This window comes from Aricia agestis, chromosome Z, assembly GCF_905147365.1.
Source record: "Aricia agestis chromosome Z, ilAriAges1.1, whole genome shotgun sequence".
Lineage (NCBI taxonomy): Eukaryota > Metazoa > Arthropoda > Insecta > Lepidoptera > Lycaenidae > Aricia > Aricia agestis.
In genome coordinates this window covers 20,529,190-20,553,320 of record NC_056428.1, presented here as the reverse complement: position 1 = coordinate 20,553,320, position 24,131 = coordinate 20,529,190, and the positions used below count along the sequence as shown (strand labels likewise).

General features: G+C 37.4%; 1 protein-coding gene and 1 non-coding gene across 5 annotated transcripts; both read right to left on the bottom strand.

Moving 5' to 3' along the window:
* Window positions 1-1,023: 1,023 nt before the first annotated feature.
* Window positions 1,024-23,308, bottom strand: LOC121739504 (chitinase-like protein EN03). Of its 4 annotated transcripts, none has more exons than XM_042131999.1 (10): window positions 23,151-23,308; window positions 11,176-11,426; window positions 10,799-10,931; window positions 10,333-10,503; window positions 9,904-10,072; window positions 9,509-9,639; window positions 8,520-8,645; window positions 8,422-8,454; window positions 6,857-6,953; window positions 1,024-1,172 (listed from the first exon to the last, which is right to left on the bottom strand). In XM_042131999.1, the coding sequence occupies exons 1-10, from the start codon at window positions 23,254-23,256 to the stop codon at window positions 1,061-1,063; spliced, it is 1,329 nt and encodes a 442-aa protein (XP_041987933.1). In that variant the 5' UTR covers window positions 23,257-23,308; the 3' UTR covers window positions 1,024-1,060. The 4 variants fall into 4 exon arrangements, with proteins under 4 accessions (XP_041987933.1, XP_041987932.1, XP_041987935.1 ...); XM_042131998.1 differs by having other exon boundaries at window positions 11,176-11,447; window positions 23,151-23,300; XM_042132001.1 differs by lacking the exon at window positions 8,422-8,454.
* Window positions 4,643-4,716, bottom strand: Trnat-agu. Its single transcript has one exon. It is a non-coding gene; the product is annotated as a tRNA-Thr (tRNA).
* Window positions 23,309-24,131: the final 823 nt, after the last annotated feature.

Here is a 24,131-nt window from a genome sequence, read left to right as displayed (position 1 = left end):
AAGGCCGCGAACCGCGTGATAACCATAAAGTTAATATACCTAGCGGAATAGAGCAACAATCTCGAGCTATCAAACGAAACCGAAATTGGTTTTCATCTGTGTGAAAATATGTGTACGTATACACTTACACAAGCATGATTGAACATGAATTCTATGAGATTAAATTGTCAACGTGCGGCACGTGCCGACTGGACGTCAAAAAAATAAGGGCTGCTGTCATGTATCACACGTCTCTTTTTACCACGCAGTATTACTGATAGTGACATCTCTCTTGCTCAGGCCTTTGTTATGGCCTATTCCGCTAGGTATATTAACTTTATGGTGATAACTAAGAGAGACGTAAATACAGTAAATCGAGGTAACGCGGTAGTCCTCTGATTCCCTCTTCAAAATAGAGCCTATAATCTAGTTATATATTTTTAAATATCTTCATGAAGAGTGAGTCTATGCTTCTAAGTTTTTATTTTATCTTAAAGATCTTTCGTTTTATGGTCGATGGATTGGCGGGGTACGGGGCATTTAGAAAAAATCGATCGTAGAGGCATAGCTTTAACAGATCACAATCTATATATATAAAAATGGATTTTCAAATGTGTTAGTCGCGCTAAAACTCGAAAACGGCAGGACGGATTGGACTGATTTTAGTCTTAAAATATTCGTAGAAGTCCAGGGAAGGTTTTCAAGTGACACGAAGTTCACCGGGACAGCTAGTATTGTATAAAAAATCATTTGTCTAGACGCATTGTCCAGGGAGTAAATTGGGGAATACGTTTGTATGGAAAAACATTGCTAGTGTACCTTCTTAATAACAGGACTGTTGGACTCCCTCAGGCTTAGTGGACAGTGCGCCGAAAGCCCCCCCCCCCCCCCCCACACACACAACCTTCTTCCTGCCGCGGAACCAGTCCCCTTATATCCTAGGTTTCAAATAAGACTCCAAAATTAAAATAAATGGCACACGGGGCAGTGGTCATCCCAATATGCCTCCAATAGGTAAAGGACACCAAAAATAAAAGACATTAATAGAAAATAACATGATTTATTACAAATGTTTTAGAACTTAAAGGCGGTATTTGGCGGCGCGCAGGATGGGGTATTTATCCCCGGTGCAGAGACCACGGAAGTCATCCATGGACAGGTCCACGATGGACACACCACCCAGGTTCTTGGATCTGAAAGGAGATGAAACTGTTAAAGAGGCTGCAGGCGTAAAATACTATTAGAGCTATACATATAATTATGAAACCTATTATAGCCTAACAAAAAGGTTACTATTACTGCTGGTGCTGCCTCCAGTGTGAAAACATTGCAGTAATATATTGTTACGTGCTAGGGTTCGAGGATTTGGAGAGAAAGACCTGGTGACTCTCTTGAAGACTTTATTAACACTGCACTAAACACTAGGTCACAACACTTAGCACTAAGTCCAAACACTAATCACTAGGTCCAATCACTAAGCACTATCACTGTCCTAGGTCGTAGCCAAGTCGCAGGTTTCACTGGTTCACTCACTATTGATCACTCGATGTCGCCTCGAATATCGCTCAGATTGAACTGACTTGCCGGACCTGCCTGCGGCTCTTTTTATATGGCGCGACGAATTCCAGAAATTTCCCGATTCACGTAAACAAGTAAACAACCGTGGGAAATTTCTAGGAGGCTCGGGCATGTACCACAATAAAACTGCCGTCCTTGCGATAAGTGCAGTAAGTTGAATTTAATTTAGACCTTATGGACTCAGTCATAAGGTCTAAATTCAAACACGCTAACAAATAAAGGGTAAACACGTAAACAAACATTAGACCTTTCTAGAAGGTTCGAGTATGTACTTGCGCACCACGTGTCCGTATACCATGTACCGTAACACTACTCCCCTCTTAGAGATGCTCGTCCCGAGCATCATTGTTACTGCCATGGTAACGCGCCACGCTGTTCCTACGACTACTCCTGGTCTGTGGTCCCTTTACAGCAGCGCAAGTAATACATCTGTGGCACCAATCCTGCACATCATCTCTCCAATGCAACCAGAAGAATCGTTCTCGCACTTTCCTTAGCATCCTCTTGACGCCTAGATGACTCCCTGATACGCCCTCATGTATCTCGCGGAGAACATCTGGTACTCTTGCCCTTGGGACAATTATCTGAAAATAGAACTCTCTGCCGTTAGCCTTCTGCCATTTCCGGTAGAGTAGTCCGTCCTGAAGTATCAGACTGTCCCATTGCTCCCAGTACGCCTTAGTGACAGCGCCAGTGGGTGCATGCTCACTCCAGATTGGTTTTACGTCACCCCGTTTCTTCCATGTGATGATGTGCCGAAGGTCGTCATCTCTTTCTTGAGCCTTTCTCATAGCTTCATTCTCCATGTGCCCCAAATTACTTGTTCTCTTTGTTCCGCTCCGTGTCTGGGAGGTAACAGTTACCGGGGCTTTCTCCGCGTAATCCAGTACTCGCCCCTTAGTTCTGGATTCTATTCGTTCCCCGTGATTCCGGGTAGGGGACGAAACCGCTTGCTTCTTCGACTCCTCCATTTGTTCCTCGATCCTTTTTATCCTTGCCGTTTGGGTCTTCTTCTGCGGACAGTTTAGCTGAAGATGGCCCCTCTCACCACACTTATAGCACATGGCTTCAAATCTTTTCCTCGTAGAAGCCTTAACTTCCTTGACTTCTTCAGAGACCTTGTGGATCTTATGGGTCTGCCTTACGTCATGGCGCACAGCCTCGACATCCAAAGCATGCGCTAATGCTTCCTTTAGCGAGGTATGGTGACCAAGTCTTACTGCAGCCCTGACCTCCAAGTCTTTGATTCCGTCGACAAATCCTTGAACAATATTTGTGTCGACCATCTTGGTGTCGGCTCCTGGATATGCCTTCCTGACGAGTTTTTCAATTTCCAACGCCCATTGTTGAAGTCCTTCTCCTGAACGTTGGACTCTGTCACGCAGTTGGGCACGGAACACGTGCTCCAGGTGTCGCTCCCCGTATCTGGATTCCAGTGCCTCCATCAGGTCTTGGAAACCATTTCCCGTATGTGGCAGTGCCTCCAGAACCGACACAGCTTGCCCTCTGAGTGCAACAGTGAGAGCGGTCAAGCATTGCTCCTCCGTCCATCCGTTTGCGGTAGCAACAGTCTGAAATTGCCGACGATAAGCGTTCCAAGAAGTAGTGCCGTCGTACGGTGGCACCTTTACTCTTGGTCCTTGCGCCACACCAGTGACTCCACTAGACACCGCAACTCCCGTAGTTTCTAGGCGCACTACTCTCTTCTGTAGTTCTGCGAATCCGGTTTTCAAATTTTCCACAACCGTCTCTAACCCAGTAACTCGTTCTTTCATTACGTCGACATCTTTACAAAGCGTAGTCACCGTGTCACTGACATCCTTTATAGCCAGAAGCGCTTTCTCTTGGAGGTCCTTTTGTTGCTCTTGTGACTCTTGCAAAGCGCCGAACCTGCGGTCTTGTGCCTCCATCATTTGAGGGGTTGCAGAAACAACGGGCGTGGCAGGATGGATGGAGGTGGTCGACGGAGCCTGAGCAGGCGGGGCCCAGTGGGCGGAGCCAGTGGGCGTGGCCTGAGTGGGCGTGGCCTGGTGGGCGGAGTCAGTGGGCGGGGCCGCGGCCGAAGTGGGCGGGGCCTGAGGGGCGTGGTCAGTGGGCGGGTCCCGGTGGGCGGAGCCAGTGGGCGTGGCTTCACCCGAAGTAGGTGGAGCCTGGGGGGCGTGGTCAGTAGGCGGAGCCTGGTCCCCAGTGGGTGTGGCCTCCGCAACTCCTCTCTCGGAGTCAATGGCAGCAGCTCGCTGTGCCCTTGTCCTGACACTCCCCTTGAAGTCCTCTCTCGGAGTCAATGGCATCTCCAAATCGCACTTCTGACACCAGTTGTTACGTGCTAGGGTTCGAGGATTTGGAGAGAAAGACCTGGTGACTCTCTTGAAGACTTTATTAACACTGCACTAAACACTAGGTCACAACACTTAGCACTAAGTCCAAACACTAATCACTAGGTCCAATCACTAAGCACTATCACTGTCCTAGGTCGTAGCCAAGTCGCAGGTTTCACTGGTTCACTCACTATTGATCACTCGATGTCGCCTCGAATATCGCTCAGATTGAACTGACTTGCCGGACCTGCCTGCGGCTCTTTTTATATGGCGAGACGAATTCCAGAAATTTCCCGATTCACGTAAACAAGTAAACAACCGTGGGAAATTTCTAGGAGGCTCGGGCATGTACCACAATAAAACTGCCGTCCTTGCGATAAGTGCAGTAAGTTGAATTTAATTTAGACCTTATGGACTCAGTCATAAGGTCTAAATTCAAACACGCTAACAAATAAAGGGTAAACACGTAAACAAACATTAGACCTTTCTAGAAGGTTCGAGTATGTACTTGCGCACCACGTGTCCGTATACCATGTACCGTAACAATATTCTAACTATTATAAGTTTGAAAAATCCATTCACTTCGTTATTATATTTTGTTTATTCAAGTGCTAAAAATATGGCTATTTCGTTTTAATTTTATTACATAATTGGTTCTCAATTTCTAAAAAAATAATTTAATTGTGTTATCAGAAGCATTTAATTAAAATAAATTATATTAAATTCAATATAAAAATTACAGTCTAAAATTTAAAAAACGCAACCATAGGCCCCGACGAGATTCGAACTCGTGATCTCCTGTTTACTAGACAGGCGCTTTAACCAACTAAGCCACGGCGCCGTTGCAATGCTCGTTGAATTTACCCTACCAATTCATTCAAGATCTGGATCTCAAGGTGCTAAACACGGAGCTCATGTGCTCTACGACTAATTAAATATATATTTTTTAAACTATTTCCACACACTACATCTTTGATCAAACTCCGAATCTCGTCAAATGCAGTCAAATCAAATACATTAAGGGCGAAGCCAAACGATCGTAATTTGTGAGTCGTGAGCCGCAGAATTTTTTTCATACAAATCACGACTCACAAATCAAATAGGACTTTTGTATGAAACTGAATGCAGCAGAATTCTGCCCGGCAGAAATTCTGCGAAACACAACCACGGAGGTAATATAGAGTCTAGTACCACAAAAGTATATTATCAATTATCATAATAATAAAATAACACGACCGTCAGATTTTTGGAGTTTTGGACAATCCAAAAGAATAATCTTCTTGTTCCTTTCACTGAAACGGTATTGAAATTTCAAATACGTTTTACCGTTGGAGTACCTAAAGCAGATCCTAGGACTTTAGAATCGATTAAATGGCACTAAAAGGCATTTGTAAGTTTTAACAGCGCTAGCGGCATAAACTATAAACTAGTATAAACTATTGAAATCGCGTTTCAAACTTCATAAAGGTATTAAAATTGTTTTAACTTCAAATAAATATTTTATTTGCCATTCAATGCTGAATGGTCAGTAAAAATATAGAACATATTGGACAAAATCAGCCAAGTGCGAATCGGACTCGCGCACAAACAATTCCGTACCGTTATACAGCAGAAATAGGCAAAAAAATAAAAATATGTTTTTTGTATGGGACCCCCCAATATTTAAGTACTTATTTTATTTTTATTATTAATTAATAATTTATTAAAATACAAAAGTGCCTACCTGTTGCCATAATTTATACAGAGAAAATAACCCTCCCGGCAGTCGGGTAAAAAAGAAAAAAAAATTGTTTGTTGTATGGGAGCTTCCCAATTCCCATAAATACCTATTAATTTTAATTTCTTTTTACTAATTTTGCTGTAGTTAACGGCAGTAAAAATACGTAATGTGTTAAAATTTAAGGTGTGACATCGCGGTTTTTAAGATACAACTTGGATACAGTTAACAGCAAAGCCTTACGGAATCCAAAAAACGTGTAAACTAAGCAATTTTTTATGAACGCTCATATTTAAAATACCACTGTTTTTTCCACTCTCCAAATTTGATGTTTTTTTATGTACTGGATTGGAAAACGAGTACACGCATCACATGATTGCAAGCGATAGCGCCATCGAGGCATAATACCTCGAGAGGTGCCATTAAATTCGGGGTTTTTAATTTTTAGTTTCCCGTTCCCAAAGGGTAAGGACGGGACCCTATTACTATAAGACTTTACGGCTTACAGTCTGTCCGTCTGTCACCACTCACCAGGCCTCAGAACATAATACTAAAAATATTACTAGGTACATAATCCCCACAACTCCTTTGCACCGAAATTAGGTAGTTTATCGCGAGGGAACCGTGCATTTTTCCTTAACCAAAACTATTCTATGTTCTATCCCGACTCTCAAAGTATCTGCATTCTGCATATCAAACATCGTAATCAGTTCAGCCGTTTCAGCGTGGAGAAGTAACAGACAGATACACTTTCGCATTTATAATATTTAATACTTTAAGGTGTGTGTGGCCCCTATATAATATACAGTGTGTTAGTGTTAGCACCGTTATCCTTAAAACTATCAAATGAGCCCGTCAAAATGAACAACTTTTTCTATGAGAACAATTAACTCAAAAAAAAATACCCAGACGTATGCCCGGGTCGGAAATTTATATGGGTATGAAGACGGATTTTTTGAGTTCCCAGCATTGTTCTTATAGAAAAAGTTGTTCATTTTGACAGGCTCATTTGATGGTTTCAAGGATAACGGTGTTTACACCATAAAGTTAATATACCTAGGTATATTAACTTTATGGTTTACACTAACTTCATAATTATTATATTGCTCGCTGTGAAAGTATCAGCGCCGAAAGAGTACTTTTTCACCTTTGTATGGAACAATTTATGACTTATGAAGTTATGATTTTTTAATTTATTTATAAGCTTGCATATTATACAAATAAAAAATGCTCTTTCACAGCCTAAGGGTACTTGTTTACTTACTTGGCATACAGAGCTTTCTGTCCAGCTGTGTCAGGGTCCTCATAGCTCACCCATAGCCCAGGCTCGTCATTTTCAGGGAGACGGTAAGCGTAGGTGCCTGGAAACACTCACATTTAGTTATACATCCCAAGGTAACCGTGCACTTATAAACAGCGCGTGCTAGAAGCGTACAGTAAAAAACAATCAATAATAATATTTTGGGTGAAAAAATGTAATGAGTTAATGACTCAAAATGTTAAAAAGATAAGTAAAAAATACATAACATATTTTTTAAATACACGCAATAAATAACTATATTATGTTTTCTTTTATAATTAAATAATATTAAATATCATAGAAACACCAATATTTACTGCATTATTAAAAACAATTTTAATTGCACAATATACAATCAGTGTGTTAGTGTAAACATCGTTATCCTTGAAACCATCAAATGAGCCCGTCAATATGAACAACTTTTTCAATGAGAACAATTAAAAATCCGTCTCCATACAAATTGCCGATCCGGGCAATTTGTACGGGTATGAAGACGGCATTTTTTTTGAGTTCCCAGCATGATTGTTCTCATAGAAAAAGTTGTTCATTTTGACGGGCTCATTTGATGGTTTCAAGGATAACGGTGTTTACACTAACACACTGTATATTATAAATGCAGCAGTCACCACACATAAAACAACTTCCGGTCAATTCAAGCTCTGAAGCGCAATGAAAGAAAATGTAATAAAGTCATTCAGGATTTTTTATTTCTGGTGGTCTTTAGAATTCTATTTTTGAAAATAAAATATATAGATAGTGTAAATTTTGTAACGACGATATAATAATTTAGAACATTAAAAATACTTTTCCTTCCTCCTTTGTAATGCTTAGTTACTAAAGTTTTTTTCACAGAAACTTCAGGCAGAAAACCTTACAAACCGGGTATCAAGACCAGTTTACTTATTCCAATCCAGTTATCAATGCAGCGCTGGATTGCGGCTGGAATAATGTAAACGGACACCGGAATAATTGAATTGCATTCCAGTGCCTGTTTATATTATTCAAGTAGTAATCCAGCGCTGATGTAGATAACTGGATTGGAATAATGTAAACCAGCTATAAGTCAATGAGGGTTGTTGAAATTTTATTTGCCACCAGGTGCCGCCAAGGTACAAGTCGGAAGCCGGCTTCATGAAGTCACAGCAGACGACGCGACGTGTCGTTGCGACACTACTGATTTCTATGTGTTTCTATGAATGTGTTGCTAGCTTTGTGTCTCTAGCTGCGCAGGGTATTTCATAGAAATACATAAAAACCAGTAGTATCGCAACGTCACGTCGTCTGTGGTTTCTTCATGTCGTCCGCTGCCAACCGCCACCCTCTACCGTGTCAAATTGCTGTCATTTGTCACGATATAGCTGTCATGTGTCACGATATAGCTGATTATGATATTGACACGACAGACCCGGCTACATAGCGGCACGTGGCAAATATAATTTCAACAACCCTCATTAAAAAGCCTATCTCCACAAAACCACCACCTACTGCGAATTGCGATAGAAGCGTAGAAGTAAGAGAGTTATACCAACCGAAGAAGTCACCGTCCTTCTTTAATCCCTGGTCTGAAAAGTTAAAAGCTTGTAGCGTCATCTTTAAAGCTGATGGGTATACATGGGAAGTCACTTACCGAAGCGTTTGCTAGGGTCTGTCACCTTCCTCAAGTGAGGGCGCATTCCCTTCTGGTGATTGGGGTTGATCAGCTTAGCGCAGACTTCTGGGTAGCTCAGGATACCCTCAGTTTTGGTGTAAGGTCCTGGAAGATATCAAATTCTTAGTGCCAACTGTCAATCATAAGAATGGCACGAATGGAAGCAGTTAAAAATATATTTCATTTATTCTTTTGAAAAATAAGCACTTTGCAAAAACATAAATGAACCATGATGGAACCAATAACCATTTCAGTAAAAATCTGAGTATGAAAAACCATCTCAGCGTTTCTAGGCTTTAGGGCCAACCCACAATACGTACCACAACCACACCACGGCTCCGGCTTTTATAGCGGAAACACATGTTGACTAAACTCTTGAAATTCGAAGAGGAAACTTTATTATTGCTATCCTTGCGAGAGCGGCGCGGCGTGCGCGCACTGTCGTTGCATTGACGTGGTCGGCCGATATGGTCGGCCACTAGTTCGCTTGTGGTTGCGATGTGGTCGGCCACTAGTTCGCTTGTGGTTGCGATGTGGTCGGTATCACACACGCGGTCGACAACGACTCCAAAATGTGGTACGTGTGAGAAGTTCATTTACAATACGAAATATACGCCCGACCTCGTGGTGTGGTTGTGGTACGTGAGTGTTGGCCCTTATTCAAACTGTGTTACTGTCAATCCCAGTTTTTATTTAGATTTTTTTGCGACTTATCCAGCATAAGCTGTAGATAAATGAGGTTATTGATTTTCCCTATCCTTATACATATATATGAGATATTGGTGAAAGCCCGCAATTTCATGGCGCCGTAATTTGTTTATAGCGCGGGAACCGCACATTTTATGTCCTTTTCCGACTCTCAAAATATCTGCATGCCCAGTAAAATTTGATCAGCAATTTAAGCGTACAGAGGTAGCAGACAGATATTTTCGCATTTATAATATTAGTAAGGATAAGCCAGATCTTACCAGCTTCTCCAGGGCCATCAGCGTGGATGGGAGGAACTCCAGAAATTTCGCTGTCTGAGTCCAGCTTCCAAGTGCGAGCGAAGGTGGCGATGCCAACAACGAGCTTTTGGCTTGGAGCACCACCATGGATCCTAGAAAGTGGCACGTTTTAAGTAAAAAGTTGGAAGCCATAATGAAAGAGACAGAGAGAGAAATTGACAATAAAGAATTGGTAAAGAATAATTTATCAGGCTAAGAAGAAATATGGTAATTTTTTTGGTATCTTGAAAATTTAAAAGACCCATTTGCTTCAATCTGGGTTATAATAATATACCAAGAGCGAAGACATAACAACAAAGGTTTTAATTCAATCCGGACTAAAACAACCGAGCCCAAGCTAATCAAATCTAACTCACCAGTGGTTTACAACAGCGTCGACGTTCAAGAGCTCGTTCCTGTTCTGGGGCTTGTATGTGGGAGCGGCGTAGTCGGCTTCCTTGGGGTTACGTTCAGGAGTGTTGTAGTCGTAGACGCCAAGGTTTACGATGTCAACCAGGTTGATGATAGCGGGGATGTCGTAGTAGACTGTTGAAGAAGATGCAGTTAGAACTTCTGGAAACTTTATGTCAAATAGTTCTAGGATAAAATGACTTAGATATAAAATGTTGGAAAATCGATTATTATGACAATGAGAATGGTGATCCAGAATTTAATACATGTACATTATACAGATGGAAATTAAGCTCCTAAGAGCCAAACAGGCAGTCGCCCCAGAGATTGAAGAATGAGGTTCTTCACTAAATTATTTCATTTCCAGCCCATCCAGCTTAAAATAGCAAACTTACTGGTTGAGTTGACGTTGGGGAGGACAGTGATGGCCAGTTGCATGTTGGGCTTGAGGCTCAGAGCTTGCTTCATCTCCCGGACCAGAGCGGTGAAACCTTCACGGTGCTCAGCCTCCTTCTCGTCCACAGGGGTAGTGCCGAAGGTCTTCTTGAAGCCGTGCCAGATGGATCCTGGAGAAATGTGAAAAATTTAAGAAAAAAAACGAATAAAAAGTAGATTATAAGTAGCAACTTAAGTATTGTTGTTTAATGTTATTTTCAGTAATAATATTATGCTGGAAAGTTTTGGAAGGTGTAAAATCATGTCGATGTTCAAAGATGATTAATCAGCGCACTACTCAATACTTTCATCAAATGTGCTCAAAAAAGTAACACCAAATGAAGCCAATAAAACAAGGCTACTTTTAATGAGGCCTGAAATTTTATCCAGATTGTACAAGTGCAGGTAATGACGTGTGTAATTTACCCCAAGTGGAGCGGATCTTCTTTGGCTTGATCTTGGCGAACTGCCAGGCGAGGTCGATACCGTCAAAACCGTGTTGCTCGGCCAGAAGGACTCCAGAGTTGACGAACGCGGTACGCGCTTGTGGGGACTCCAACTGGAATAATAAAACGTTAAAGACTCGTACTCGACGTGTAGATACTCAAAAACATTTAAGTAATTAACTCACTACGAAATTTCGAAAGTTTTAGCAACAGAATTAGTAGTACAGATTGTGGCTTTCAGTCATTAAAAAGCTAAAGCCATTTAGATTAGTAAGTCAAGCCACTACTATGGCATATAGCTTGATCTGCTATGCTTTGAAAACTTGTGATCTAAAAGCAATCGCGAACTCAACTCACTAGCAAGTTGTACTTCTGAATCTCCTCAGTATCGGCATCTCCTCCAACGGAAAGCAGAACCTTGAGTCCAGGGTATTTAGTCTTGAAGTTGGTGATGGCTCTGTAGTTGGCGTGAGCGCGGTCTATGTCTAGGTTTTCATTGAGGGAGACCATCTTGTAGGTGTCAGGTTGAATGCCAGCATATCCATACACCAAGTGAGTGCAGAAGGACAGCGCTGGATCCAGGTCCGTTGGCAGCATGCGGGCTTGAGCTGGATAGATACAACCCTCGACTGAATTACAGTTATACCTGAAGTTTTAAGCTACAATAATTGGAAATTTTACTGGTACCCTCAGTTACTAAATAAGTGTGTCAATAATGGCAACATAAATCTATGAAGGCTCTTTGAAAAACAGTAGTTTAAATCATAAAGTTAATATAATAATTAGCGGAATAGAGCAACAATCTCGAGGTGTCAAACGTAACCAAAATTGGTTTTCATCTGTGTAAAATATGTGTACGTATACACTTACACAAGCATGATTGAACATGAATTCTATGAGATTAAATGAGGAGCCAAACTAAAAGCTCGATGCAGATGGAGCCACCAGCGACTGGCCTTTGTTTACTACAAGTGTCAAATGAGTGGTTGCGATTTTCTGCGATCTTAAAATATATTCTTTGTTTACTGTGAGTGAGCTGAAAAGTGAGTTTCGTAAGAGAACTGCGTCAGTGGTGAGCAAAAAGCCGATCTGAGCGAAAGGTAAACATAGTAATATTTTTAGGTTATATTTCTTATTTCACAATTTGTTTAAATATGTTACCTCATAAGGAGTTTTTTATTTCAAGAATGGAGGCGTATGATCGGAACCAAAACTTTGACGATGGTTTGGGCGATCAAAAGGACAATTCTCTTATCTATCCACACCCTAATACATTCAGAGACATGAAATGAACGCCGATTAACCTGTTCCAAGCATCAGCAAGCAGAAAATAATAGAATATCTGTAAAGGTATGTGTATATACATTATTAACATTTGTTTACTATCACAGATAAACGTGAAATATTTTAAAGATATTATTCCATCTTTTTACAGATTGAACACGGAACCAACGGCTAACTTTTATAGAAATCTAGACATCTTCTGACCGCCCCTTACTCATGGGACACTATACATTTCGTCAGAAGAATATGCAAAGCTTGCAAAAGTGATGTATTTAGTAGACATTAAAGTCTCTCAAGAAGGAGGTGTAGACGTGTAGAGGAATGCTATTGTGAATGCGCTGCAGGAAATGGTGCATTTGCTAAGTGCAAACAATATGTCTGTGTCATGGTCATTCATGGCTTATATCCACTATCTTGGACCAGCAGTTTTTGAAAAATAATTGTATAAAAATTATTTAAATGTAATAAAACCAAACAATCATTGATATCAGCTTTTATTTATTTTTCATAAAACATTCTCTAAAGTTACAACACATGAAATTATATATTTGACCTGCTATTGGTTAATCCTATAATCCTCTCAGTATTCAAACACATTTTAGTACTTGCTGTAACTGTGGTACAACCAGCTGCGGAATCCTTACAGTAACTTTTCTAATAGCAAACATAATCATAAGATAGCCTATTCCCATTATTTGTCAATCACATATAGATCTTGCATAATTATGCTAATAAACAGTAAGACAACAGAAGCTCTGTATGTATTTCTTAAAAATGTTTCTTATGGCTCAGCATCTGAAAATATATGTTATAATTTGTTATTGGTTTGTTTGTAAGAGGCATGTCTAGGAAATAATAAGTTTGGCTTAGGCTAGACATCATAATTTCACAACTTACCTGTGTATTTACTTCCTTCAAAATAATCATCTTCTGTGAAATGAAGTGAACTTAAGCGTGCCATATTCTTTCCTTGAAATTCTTTATTCACAAGGCATTTTCCCACTTTTTCTTCACTTTGGGTCTTTGGGAAATATATGAACTCTCCAGTTTTTAAAACTCAAAGCACAACATTGAGGCATTTTTACGAAAATTGATAAATAATACTCTTGTTTACAAAAAATGTATTGGATTTGACAGCTCTAATGTCAAATTACGGACAGTCGACGATGCGACGCCTATCGGGATAAAAAGGCAAATTTGCTCCTCATTGTCAACGTCCGGCACGTGCCGACTGGACGTCAAAAAAAGAGTGCTGCTGTCATGTATGATGTATCACACGTCTCTTTTTACCATTCAGTGTTACTGATAGTGACACCTCTCTTGCTCAGGCCTTTGTTTCTCTATTCCGCTAGGTAAGTATACTTTTTAACTTTATGGTTTAAATAAGGAATCTTTGAAACGTCATTTTATTGAGAACGCGGTATCATTACATCATTACATTTTCTTAATGACTTAAGAATTATTAAAACATTCACTTCTTTTCCAATTTTAGATTCGTCGATAAGCTAGAAATTTTATCAGGTTCTACCATATAATTCTACCATATATATCTAGTAAACAGATTCATTATGTTGTAGAACATTCCGTATTTATAAGACGAGCAGCGAGCAGGGTGCAGATCTACATAAATGTAAATATCCGTTCTGTAAACGAGACATCGACGTGGGTGTTAATTGTAACCACTTAGCAGGTGACGCCAGCGAAAACAACTCTGTCCGGGAAACATGAGTATTCCATCGTTATTACAATGGGGCAAGTACGAGACACTTTGTTGCAATATTATAAGGGAAAATATTATAAGCATATTGTTGCATTATTATAAGCCAAAAAACCTTTAAGCCCCATAGGGCTGAGATTTGAGATCATATTTATAACTACGGCGAAAATAACCTTATCAGGAAAACATGAGTATTCCGTCTGTTATTGTAATGGGGCAAGTGAAACTTTTATTTGTTACAATATTTAAAGGGTACATAATATTAACCTTTAAATAAGTTTCATCCCAGGTAGCACAAAATTGCTGAGTAAAGGCTGTGAGCGCGTTTTTTACATCGTCATTGGCTATGAAAAATTGCTATGTAAGCTTTTACTCAACCTCTACGTGACCAAATTGGGCACACTTTATACATTAGTAGCATTACCGTATTAGTTAGGGTTTTGCTATATGGATTATGGAAGCATTGTAAGTCGCTTTGCCAAGAAGTTTTTGTCATTTAAGTCGCTTTCACATCACCAAAAACATAGCTAATAAAAATCAGAAATATGGTGTGTACATATCACACGACTATAAATTTACCATTACTATTTACCATTAGAAAAACCGAGGGCCAGACCTTCCTTCGTTTCGTAAAGCTGAAAGTTTACCTGTTTGTGACCTTTACAGAGGTAAGAACGACCAGCGACTATGGAGTTTCGGTCGCGGTTACTTTAGGAGGAATCCAGTTCTGAAGGTCTACCTGACATTCAAGAAAGAGTAAAGCTCAATTTCATAGCTTATATTCTTCGCGGTGTGGAGGAATCTCGTCTTTCAGTGCCGGACATTTTGACAATACTACTCATAAAAAATCTATCAAAATGCCATCTTTCATATTGCTAGAATATGTAGTTAAGTATTGTGGTGGGGCAAGAGAGTACAATTTTTTGGATCAAGGCGATTAGTCAAACAAAATTTTAGTTTACAGACAGACACACTGTCGCATTTATATTTTAGCATAAACAAGGTGTAGATGGGGGTAGATAGGGGGGGGGTATGCCGGCTTTACATAATAATTATTAGTGACCATTTTACATTCTGAGTTCTGACTGATGAGTCACTGCTGACTGCAACTAATAACAAGTAGCCATTACCCAAATGAAACTTTTATTCGAAATGGTCGATTTTTAGGATTCCGTAGCCAAATGGCAAAAACGGAACCCTTATAGATTCGTCATGTCTGTCTGTCTGTCCGTCCGTATGTCACAGCCACTTTTCTCCGAAACTATAAGAGCTATACTATAGAAACTTGGGAAGTAGATGTAGTCTGTGAACCGCATTAAGATTTTGATACAAAAATGGAAAAATTATAAAAAATTATATTAAATTTTAACTTTCATTAAATCATCTGAAATATAAAAATAAATCAAAAACCTCTTAATTTCATAGAAATAAACCTTATTGCTGCTGCGGAACCCTTCATGGGCGAGTCCAACTCGCACTTGGTCGGTTTTTTCTAGCATTGCTAGAACATTCGACGTGTACTACACAGAAATTTCCAAGAACGTAGAATAACGATGTAGTTATCAAGTTAGTCGATATTAGGGTCAAGTCATACTGACCATTAAGCGCTCTTATCGGTGAGGTCAGACCTTAACAAATTACATAAATACAACAACGTGACGCGATATGACTCAATTATTATTGTTAATGGGTGAAAACCAGGAGCAGATAACACTAATTGAACTTTGGTTTAGGCAATTTAGTTTTTGTCTGTATGTCCTTCGGTACTTTACACCGGTACATACCTACAAACTAGTATAGGTACCAACCTATACATTTTAAACGAGACGATCTTGTTTTCATACAAGGTGTAACAAAACAAAGTGATAAATAATAATACTTTAGGGTGTGTAATTATGTGTCCCTTATTATAGTTTACTGTGAAAATAGCAGCGCTGAAAGAACAATTTTCTATGAATTTCCCCTACAAAAGTTAAAAAAAATTAAAAAAAGGGACCCATACACACCCTTAATTAGTATCACTTAGTTTAATTAATTACCCGTTTACGTTTTCCATTAAAAAACTACTTTGTGTCTCTTCAATAAGTACATGTGCTTTGTGCATACGGAATTTCATCGAAATTGTACTAACATTAACAATATTATTATTATTAATCAATATGGATACAAATAATTAGTTAGTCGAGGAAGAAAATTTGAAATGTACAAAGCAATTCCTGCGAGCGTTAAAAATAATTAAAAAGGTTTCCCAACATATTTCACAAAGGAGTGTAAAAATATTTATTTTAAAAAGTAGTCCATGCATTCGGGTTATTTTATTTGGAAGTAAATCTTTAATTAATTAGGCCTCAGCTGGGTTTTTCGCCTCGTCAATTATTAGTAGAGTATGAATCTCAAAAATGCAAAAATATTTTATTTTACAAGGAAGAGGTTTTTTAAATGCTATGATACTATGATACATTATTTTATGACTGATGAGTGATGAGTGATAATATTTATGAATCATGATATTGTCATCGTAAAAATCTTGAACTGTGTACTCTATGTTTCGAATTTAGTACTTAAATTCGTAGCTTAAAGCATTATAAAATATTATTAGTTTATTTGCTGTAGTCATCGACAAAAGAAATCAAAAGAAATGAAATATTTGTTACTGTATATTTTTTCAATATGCGCACTACCATATTCTAGTCGCAATTTTTCTGAAATTAGTTTGTTGCGCAGCAACCGTACCTTTTTTTCCCGCATAAAAATTTTTCTCAAAGTACGTCGATAGTCCAACGTTCATTTCATCGTTTTTGATTTCATCGACGACAACACACCTTAGGAATAGGGTGGTTCTTACAAGCTACTAGAATATTTTTTATATAATTCCTGTTGTAAATAGCTCTAAGTCATAATATTGTTACAGTTCGACACGGCTTTAAATGAACGTGGCGAGAAAAAGAACTAACGCTGTTTTCATACAAAAAACGTCATTTTGACAGTTCTCCTTTACCAGCAGCTTCCATTGACATATTCATTTAAAGCCTTGGTGCACTATTATATAATTATGTTTATTGTAATTTTCCATCTTTTTAGTAAAAGATGGCCTCGTGGGAGTTTCTTACGCCGGTTCTTCTCGCCGGGTTAGTTCCCGAACCGGTGGTAGGCACCTTAGTATCGACGTTTTACAAAAAACAATACTCTGAATAAAAAATATTCTGATTTGATTTGATTCATCAAATTTGACTCAACAATTTATACATGAAGAAGTATTACAAACAGACAGTCAGGTTGACCCACTTTTTGCTATGACATTTTTGTTTTAATAACCTCAATATTTTGGCACTGATGTTGTAACAGAGGCAAAGATGCAATACTTACATTGTGCAACAAAACGAGAATGAGACTGCTGTATAGGGTAAACCTTGGATAAAAGACGCCAAATAATATTAATCGTTAGTGAATGAAAAAGTGTCGTTTCTTTGCATTTGCGGCTTTAGGACTGGGAAATTTATGAAAAAAGGTGGATTTTATGTATAGCTAGATATATGAAGTATTTTTAACTAGATGATAACTATACTTTAACCGATACTACCTAACAAACAATCACGTTTGTTGTATGGGAGCCCTTTTTAAATATTTATTTTATTATTATTTGTTGTTATAGCGAGAACAGAAATACTTACACTATCTGTGAAAATTTTCAGAAGTCTAGCTATACCTAGCGATTCTCAAGAACCGCTAGGTATAGCTAGACTTCTGAAAATGTTCACTGTCTGTCTGTATCTCAATAGATACAGACAGGCAGACTGACGGACAGACAACGAGCTAATAATAACAGGGTCCCGTTTTTGGGTACGGAATCATAAAAAAGACTTATTATTTGTAAAAGTATAGCAGATACTCAATAGACGTTTAAAAATGAATGTTCTAAAAATGAAAAAAAAACCCTCCCATTAACAAATTGGAATCTATACTAATATTATAATTCTGCAGAGTTTGTTTGTTTGTTTTTTGTTTGAACGCGCTAATATCAGGAACTACTGGTCCGATTTGAAAAATTCTTTCAGTGTTAGATAGCCTATTTATCGAGGAAGGCCATAGGCTATATTTTATTATTCTACGACTAATAGGAGCGAAGAAATAGAGGAAAATGTGGGAAAAACGGGGGAAATTATATGAAATTGCTTATTATCTTAAGATTCTTAAGAACTACTGAAGCAATTTTTATGTTATTTGGCAAACATGAAGAATATATATATATATATATATATATATATATATATATATATATATATATATATATATATATATATATATATATATATATATATATATATATATATATATATATATATATATATATTTGCGGAAAAATACGATCGCGTTAAATTCCTAAATTACGCAAGCGAAGCCGCGCGGAACATCTATATATTTATAATAAAATCGTAGGAAAGTCAATGCTGTACATTGAAATTTTTGTATTAATACTTGGGACGTGATCTATACTAACGCGGACGAAGTCGCGGGCAACAGCTAGTGCTTAATAAAAATCCAACAGAACGGTTTAACAAGTAAACGGTTCATTTATTTGAGAACACATCGTTCATTTTCAAAATGGAACGCGTTAAATATTTTCAACCCTTCGGTCTCTGAGGGGTCGGTGTCACTGATATTTATTGGCATTTTCACAAATTCCACAGATATTTTAATTTAAACTTCGACTTTTTTATTGTACCTTTTTGAATTCAGTTTTATTCAGTTATATTATTACATTTATGTAATCATACTAATATAGTAAATGTGAAAGTCTGACTGTTAACCTGTCTATTATTTCTTCATGATAAAACAGCTAAAAGATTTATAAGTTTTGTAGTAGGTACCTAAACAGATGTCGTTTTCACCTGTTTTTAACGTAATCATATAAATTGAGGCAATCGTTTAGAATGACTGCGGGTAATTTAAATGTGATAATGTTAACTCGACTTCCTCAATGGTATAAAAACTAGATACAATTCAACGACTGAATTGATTCAAAGACCTACTCTGAAAATATATCAGAGTAAGTAATTATATGGAAAATGCATCAAATTACAGAAAAACCCAAGAAGGATATGATTGAGTATATCTAAAATATACTCAATTATATTATCCTCTACAAGGCTGTTTTTTTGCGTAACCACAAACATAACCTAACCTAACGCCGCCATTTTGTAAAGTGACACAACTTGAGACTTGAGAGACATCTATGACACTCACAAAATCAAAATCAATCCTATCAGTGTTACAGAATGAAAACAGTTCCTTTGAGCCACCTAATATTATATGAATAGTCGAGGAAACTCAAAGGTACCTACCTAACTTTACTTTTCGACGTTCAATAGACTTAACACATAATCATTAAAACAATACACTAATGCATGTCATTGCAGCCTTATCAGTGTTGTTATAGTCGACATTAGTCAAGTTTGTAGCTGGCTTCGATTTTTATAAATGGTCATGACTCATGACTCATGCTACAATACAACTTCAAAACAATGTTGGGATTAATTAAATAAGGCTGGTTTTACAGTCACGCGTTTCGGCAGCGCCGTCGGAGCGCGCGCGCTCGGATATGTATGGGGGTAGTAGTTGCGTTTTAAAGTCCGCGCGCTTGAGCAGCGCCGTTCGTCCATACGTTTGTTACAGCTTCGAACGCGCGCGCTCCAACGGCGCTGCGAAACGCGTGACTGTAAAACCAGCCTTAGTCATAGCTGTCTAGCAGAATCTGATGGCAAAAAGTAAGAAAATAAATCGACTCTAGCAGTACCGGGGTAATAGGAATAAAACATTTTGATCCTTTTTTTCCTTTAGCGGCTTAAAAATTTATCCAATGATCAAGGATATTTTTTGAAAATCTGCCGTCAAAATTTGCCACCAGATCCTGGTAGACCTATACATAATATAAGGTGTAAGTTGTAACTGGCGCACTCAGAGATATACTTAATATTTTAATGATGATTAAGAGGATACACCAGGGGCGAGAGAAATTGAAAATAGGTATTTGAAAATGTATTGCTGTCTCACCAATCTCAAGCCTCCCACCGCAGAGCGCGATAGAGACAATACGACAAAAGTTCTAATAAAAGAACAGAAAATCTTCGATTCGTTGTCCGCTGATTCCTACTCCAAAACTTAACCGATTTAAGTACTTTTTTCATTAAGAATTAAAGCAAGGCTTGAGCTGTGTTCCTATGTTTTATTTTTTTTTGTATATTTTAACCAGTTTTGTTTTCTGGGTGTTTGAACACAGAGGAAAATCTTGCCATTTTTTGGGTTTTTGGATGTTCTTATCTTTTTTAATAATAAAATTATGAAAAAAAAACTTAGGGACATGCTAGTAGTGGCCATAGATATTCAGGAAAAAAATCATAACTCTACCGGCATTATCCAGGGAGGAAACAGGGGACAGCGTTTGTATGGAAAAACGGCGGTGTGGACTCTTCTTAAACTTCATTTGAATTAAGAGTGTACAGGGATTATGTCAAAAGCATCTACTAAGTTACTAATATTCGTTTCTGAGTACGGCAGAAAGTGAATAGTGATACAATATTGAGTTGTACTTACTAGATACTTATAATTATAATTAAGTATGTAATAGGTCATTTTACCCCAGATAAACTTATATTACTGAAGTCTGTATTTAATCTTCTAATTTGAGTATTGTGTTTGTTTAAACGAGTTCTGGTATTCAAAACCTGCGAATACTGAATAGGCAAATTGTTAGATAACACTAATACAATACTAAATTCTAAGAAACAGTAAGAAATCACATACAAATATTATCTTAAGGTCGCTCCTTGACCCTGTCTCGGTCAACAATGTGATGACGCCATTGTCAGCAATATTATTGCCTGTGATTTCGTGCAAAACTACCACACATACCGTACATTTAAGCAAGATGAAAGAGCTTTGTATTTTCTTGTGGTTTGATTTATGTTTGAGGCAATTTTTTGCAAAATCGGTCCACTTATTTGTAGCCCACTCGTAGTACCTAATTTTAAATTATAAAAGTCATAATAGAAAAATTTAGAATCTAGATCGATGTTAGATTTCTAGATCCATAAATTATAATAATCAATTAAAAATTAAGTGGTTAGTAATTACTAATAATCAACAACTACTAAGTTATATAATAATAACGACGTACCGACTTTTAATTTTTAAAGCCTTTTGAGAGAAGTTTATTTCTTAGCTATTTTAATTGACCAACAACAAGGCTATTGTAAATATAAACTCCGGTTATCAATCTCTAAAACTGGGCATAACTAAAGAAACCTATAATATGAGGTCCTAGAGTAGTCTTTCCCAAAGTGGGCGCTGAAAGTGCCAGAAAAAAAGGAGGCGTTGTGTAGAGGCTTAGGGGGTGATTGATTTCATCCGGATGCATTTTAAAATGAAACAATGGGGGCACTACATTTTTTTCTCAAAGAGGGCACTACATAAAATAAGTTTGGAAACCCCTGTCCTAGAGACGGAGCAATCATATTGGAAACATAAATCAAAGTTATCTACTAATTATTTCTTATGACAATTGCACAGCGTCTCAGACTCAGATAACATTGAGTAGATGTTTTCATATTAGGTTATCAAAATAATATTCACATAAATATATTGTATAGGTATTATGTATTTCACTCCTAACGAACGTGATAATATAAAACAAACAAATACGAGTAGATACAAAAATATTCAATATTGGACATGCACATACTTTATTGCAAGCATACTATGGCATATTAAAAAATCGGCCAAGTTCGAGTTAGACTCGCGCACGAAGGGTTCCGTACCAAAATTAAATAGAGCAAAAATAGGCTGAAAATAGTGCTTTTTTGTATGGGAGCCCCCTTTAATTATTAAATTTATTTAAATTTTATTATTGATTATTAAAGTACAAATACAACTGAGTATTTCGTGAATATTACAAGTGCCTATGTGTTGCAGTTCGATATATCGATATATATCGAGCAAAAAATAGCAAAAAAATCACGTTTGTTGCATGGGATCCCCCCTTAAATATTTAATTTATTTTGTTTTTAGTATTTGTTGTTAAAGCGGCTACAGATATACATAAAATGTTAAAACTTCGGCTGGCCGATTCTGTATCGTTCATTTGTGAGTTAATAACTGAGTTAATAACGAAACGGAGGAGTGAGTAACGGAAAATGCCACTTTTTGTATTCACTTGCATACAAAAGTGAGACTTTCCGTTGCTCACTCCTCCGTTTCGTTACTAACTCAGTGAATAACTCACAAATGTACAATACAGAATCGGTTAGCAGAATTCTAGCTATAGCAGTTCTTGAGTTACAGCCTGCAGATATACAGACAGACAAACAGACAGACGGACAGACATTGAAGTCTTAGTAATAGGGTGCCGTTTTTACCCTTCGGGTGCGGAACCCTAATAAATCAAGTTCATATTTAAGTGGTAATAAAATTATATTTTTTACGCATCCTAAATGCCAATGACTCATGTAAAAAAAAAGATAAATTGTTATTTGGCAAACTAAGGCCATAGATCGTAAAGGCCAAGTAAACGTTTAACGTAGCCATTAGGTACTGTTCTTTTAACTAATTAATAATAATCCTGTCAAATTAGTGATCTTGAGTTGGTTTTGACGGTTTTAAATAGTTAAGTAGGTACATAATTATAATAGTTAATCTTCCTAGTTTTAGCTTTCTAGTAATTAAGAAAAACATCTATAATACAAGTAAGCTTAGTATTTATGACATATTGTGTTTCTTGTTTATGTAATTGGCTTGGCTTGTTAGGTAAGTAGTTAAGTTCTCTTTCATGTCGACGCGAAGTATAAAATATAATAAGGATGTAGTTTGATTGCAACCCACTGTTTTATACTATACTGATATAAGTACCAATTTGTGCTTTAAGAATTAGAATCTTCATTTCAAATAAACGATTAAAGATAAGTATTATTATAAAAATAAAATACTTAAGTCTTTTTATAAGAATAAAGCCATTGCAGATTTTGAAATGTAATAAAAACATTCGAACATTTATCAAAGTCTAAATTCAATAATATGAGGGTAAGTATGAGGGTAATTTCTTGTAAAGAATTATACTACTGACAAAATATTGAATAAAACCATAAAAAAGATAATGAGAGAAAATGCAAACTAGCAAAAAAATATATGGCGCAAAAACATTAAATACTAAAAAAAATAAAAATACATCAATAAGAACATCGTAAATAGCGTTTCAAAAAAATACGCATTTTACAAAAAAGTCGTAAATAATACCATCAAAAATAGCATTTCAAAAAAAATGCGCTCAGCGTATACTCACAATCTCTGACATAGCTCTTGTTGTCATAGTAGCAGAGGACTTTGCCTTGGGGCTGGTTGGCCGCAGCCACCGCCAGCAGAGCAGCTAACGCGAGAAGACCCTTCATGACGACTGCTCACCACGGAGTGTATGTGGCGAATGTGAACTAACTCCGAAACGCACTATAAGATCGCCTGACCAGCACACGGAAGGTCAAAGATTAAGAATTCTCAACAGCGCCCGACACGACCACGATGAATTCTAGACGTGACGATAAAATCTACCGTGATGATAATAAAGATTACTATCAGGTAAATTCGTTGTTGAGATTTTTTTTTATTCACTTTATAGTAAAAATTAGGCATATTTAATCTAGTAAATAAGATACCGTCCTAGCCGAAGCTACGTAAACATTACGAAACTAATTTAACCCAATGTAAAAATTGCAGCTACACACTGAGGTAGTACTTACTATGTCAGCAGTAAGTACAGCATCAGTAAAAATTAACGAAGTTATTGTGTCTTTTACCTATTTTCTACTTAGTTAAACTACTGCTGGTTACGATTTATTTCACGGGTTTACAATATATGCCTGTGTCACTCACTGAAAAACTGATTAAAATCGATTTAGTAGTTTTGTTTTAAATTATAATATTCATTACTATCTACCCGTGGCCCGCATTGGCCGGTACCGCCGCAAAAGCACATGTACTTAATTGAATATGGAATAATGCTGTATTGGTTATAATCGCTTCGAAAATTAGCCATTATTTGTAGTAAAAAGTAAATGACAAAAAATGTTATTGTGAGATATCCATATGAGATAGACTAACTGTATGTTATTATACCATCGCTAAGTTTTCTGCAGACCTTTTCATTGTATACAATACTTGTACATTATTTTGATAAATTTCGAAGGGTTCAAGCCTGCGTTTGCAATGTTAAATGTACCTAAGCGGAAAAGAATGTGGTTATCGACCACATCACATTAGAAACCTCAAA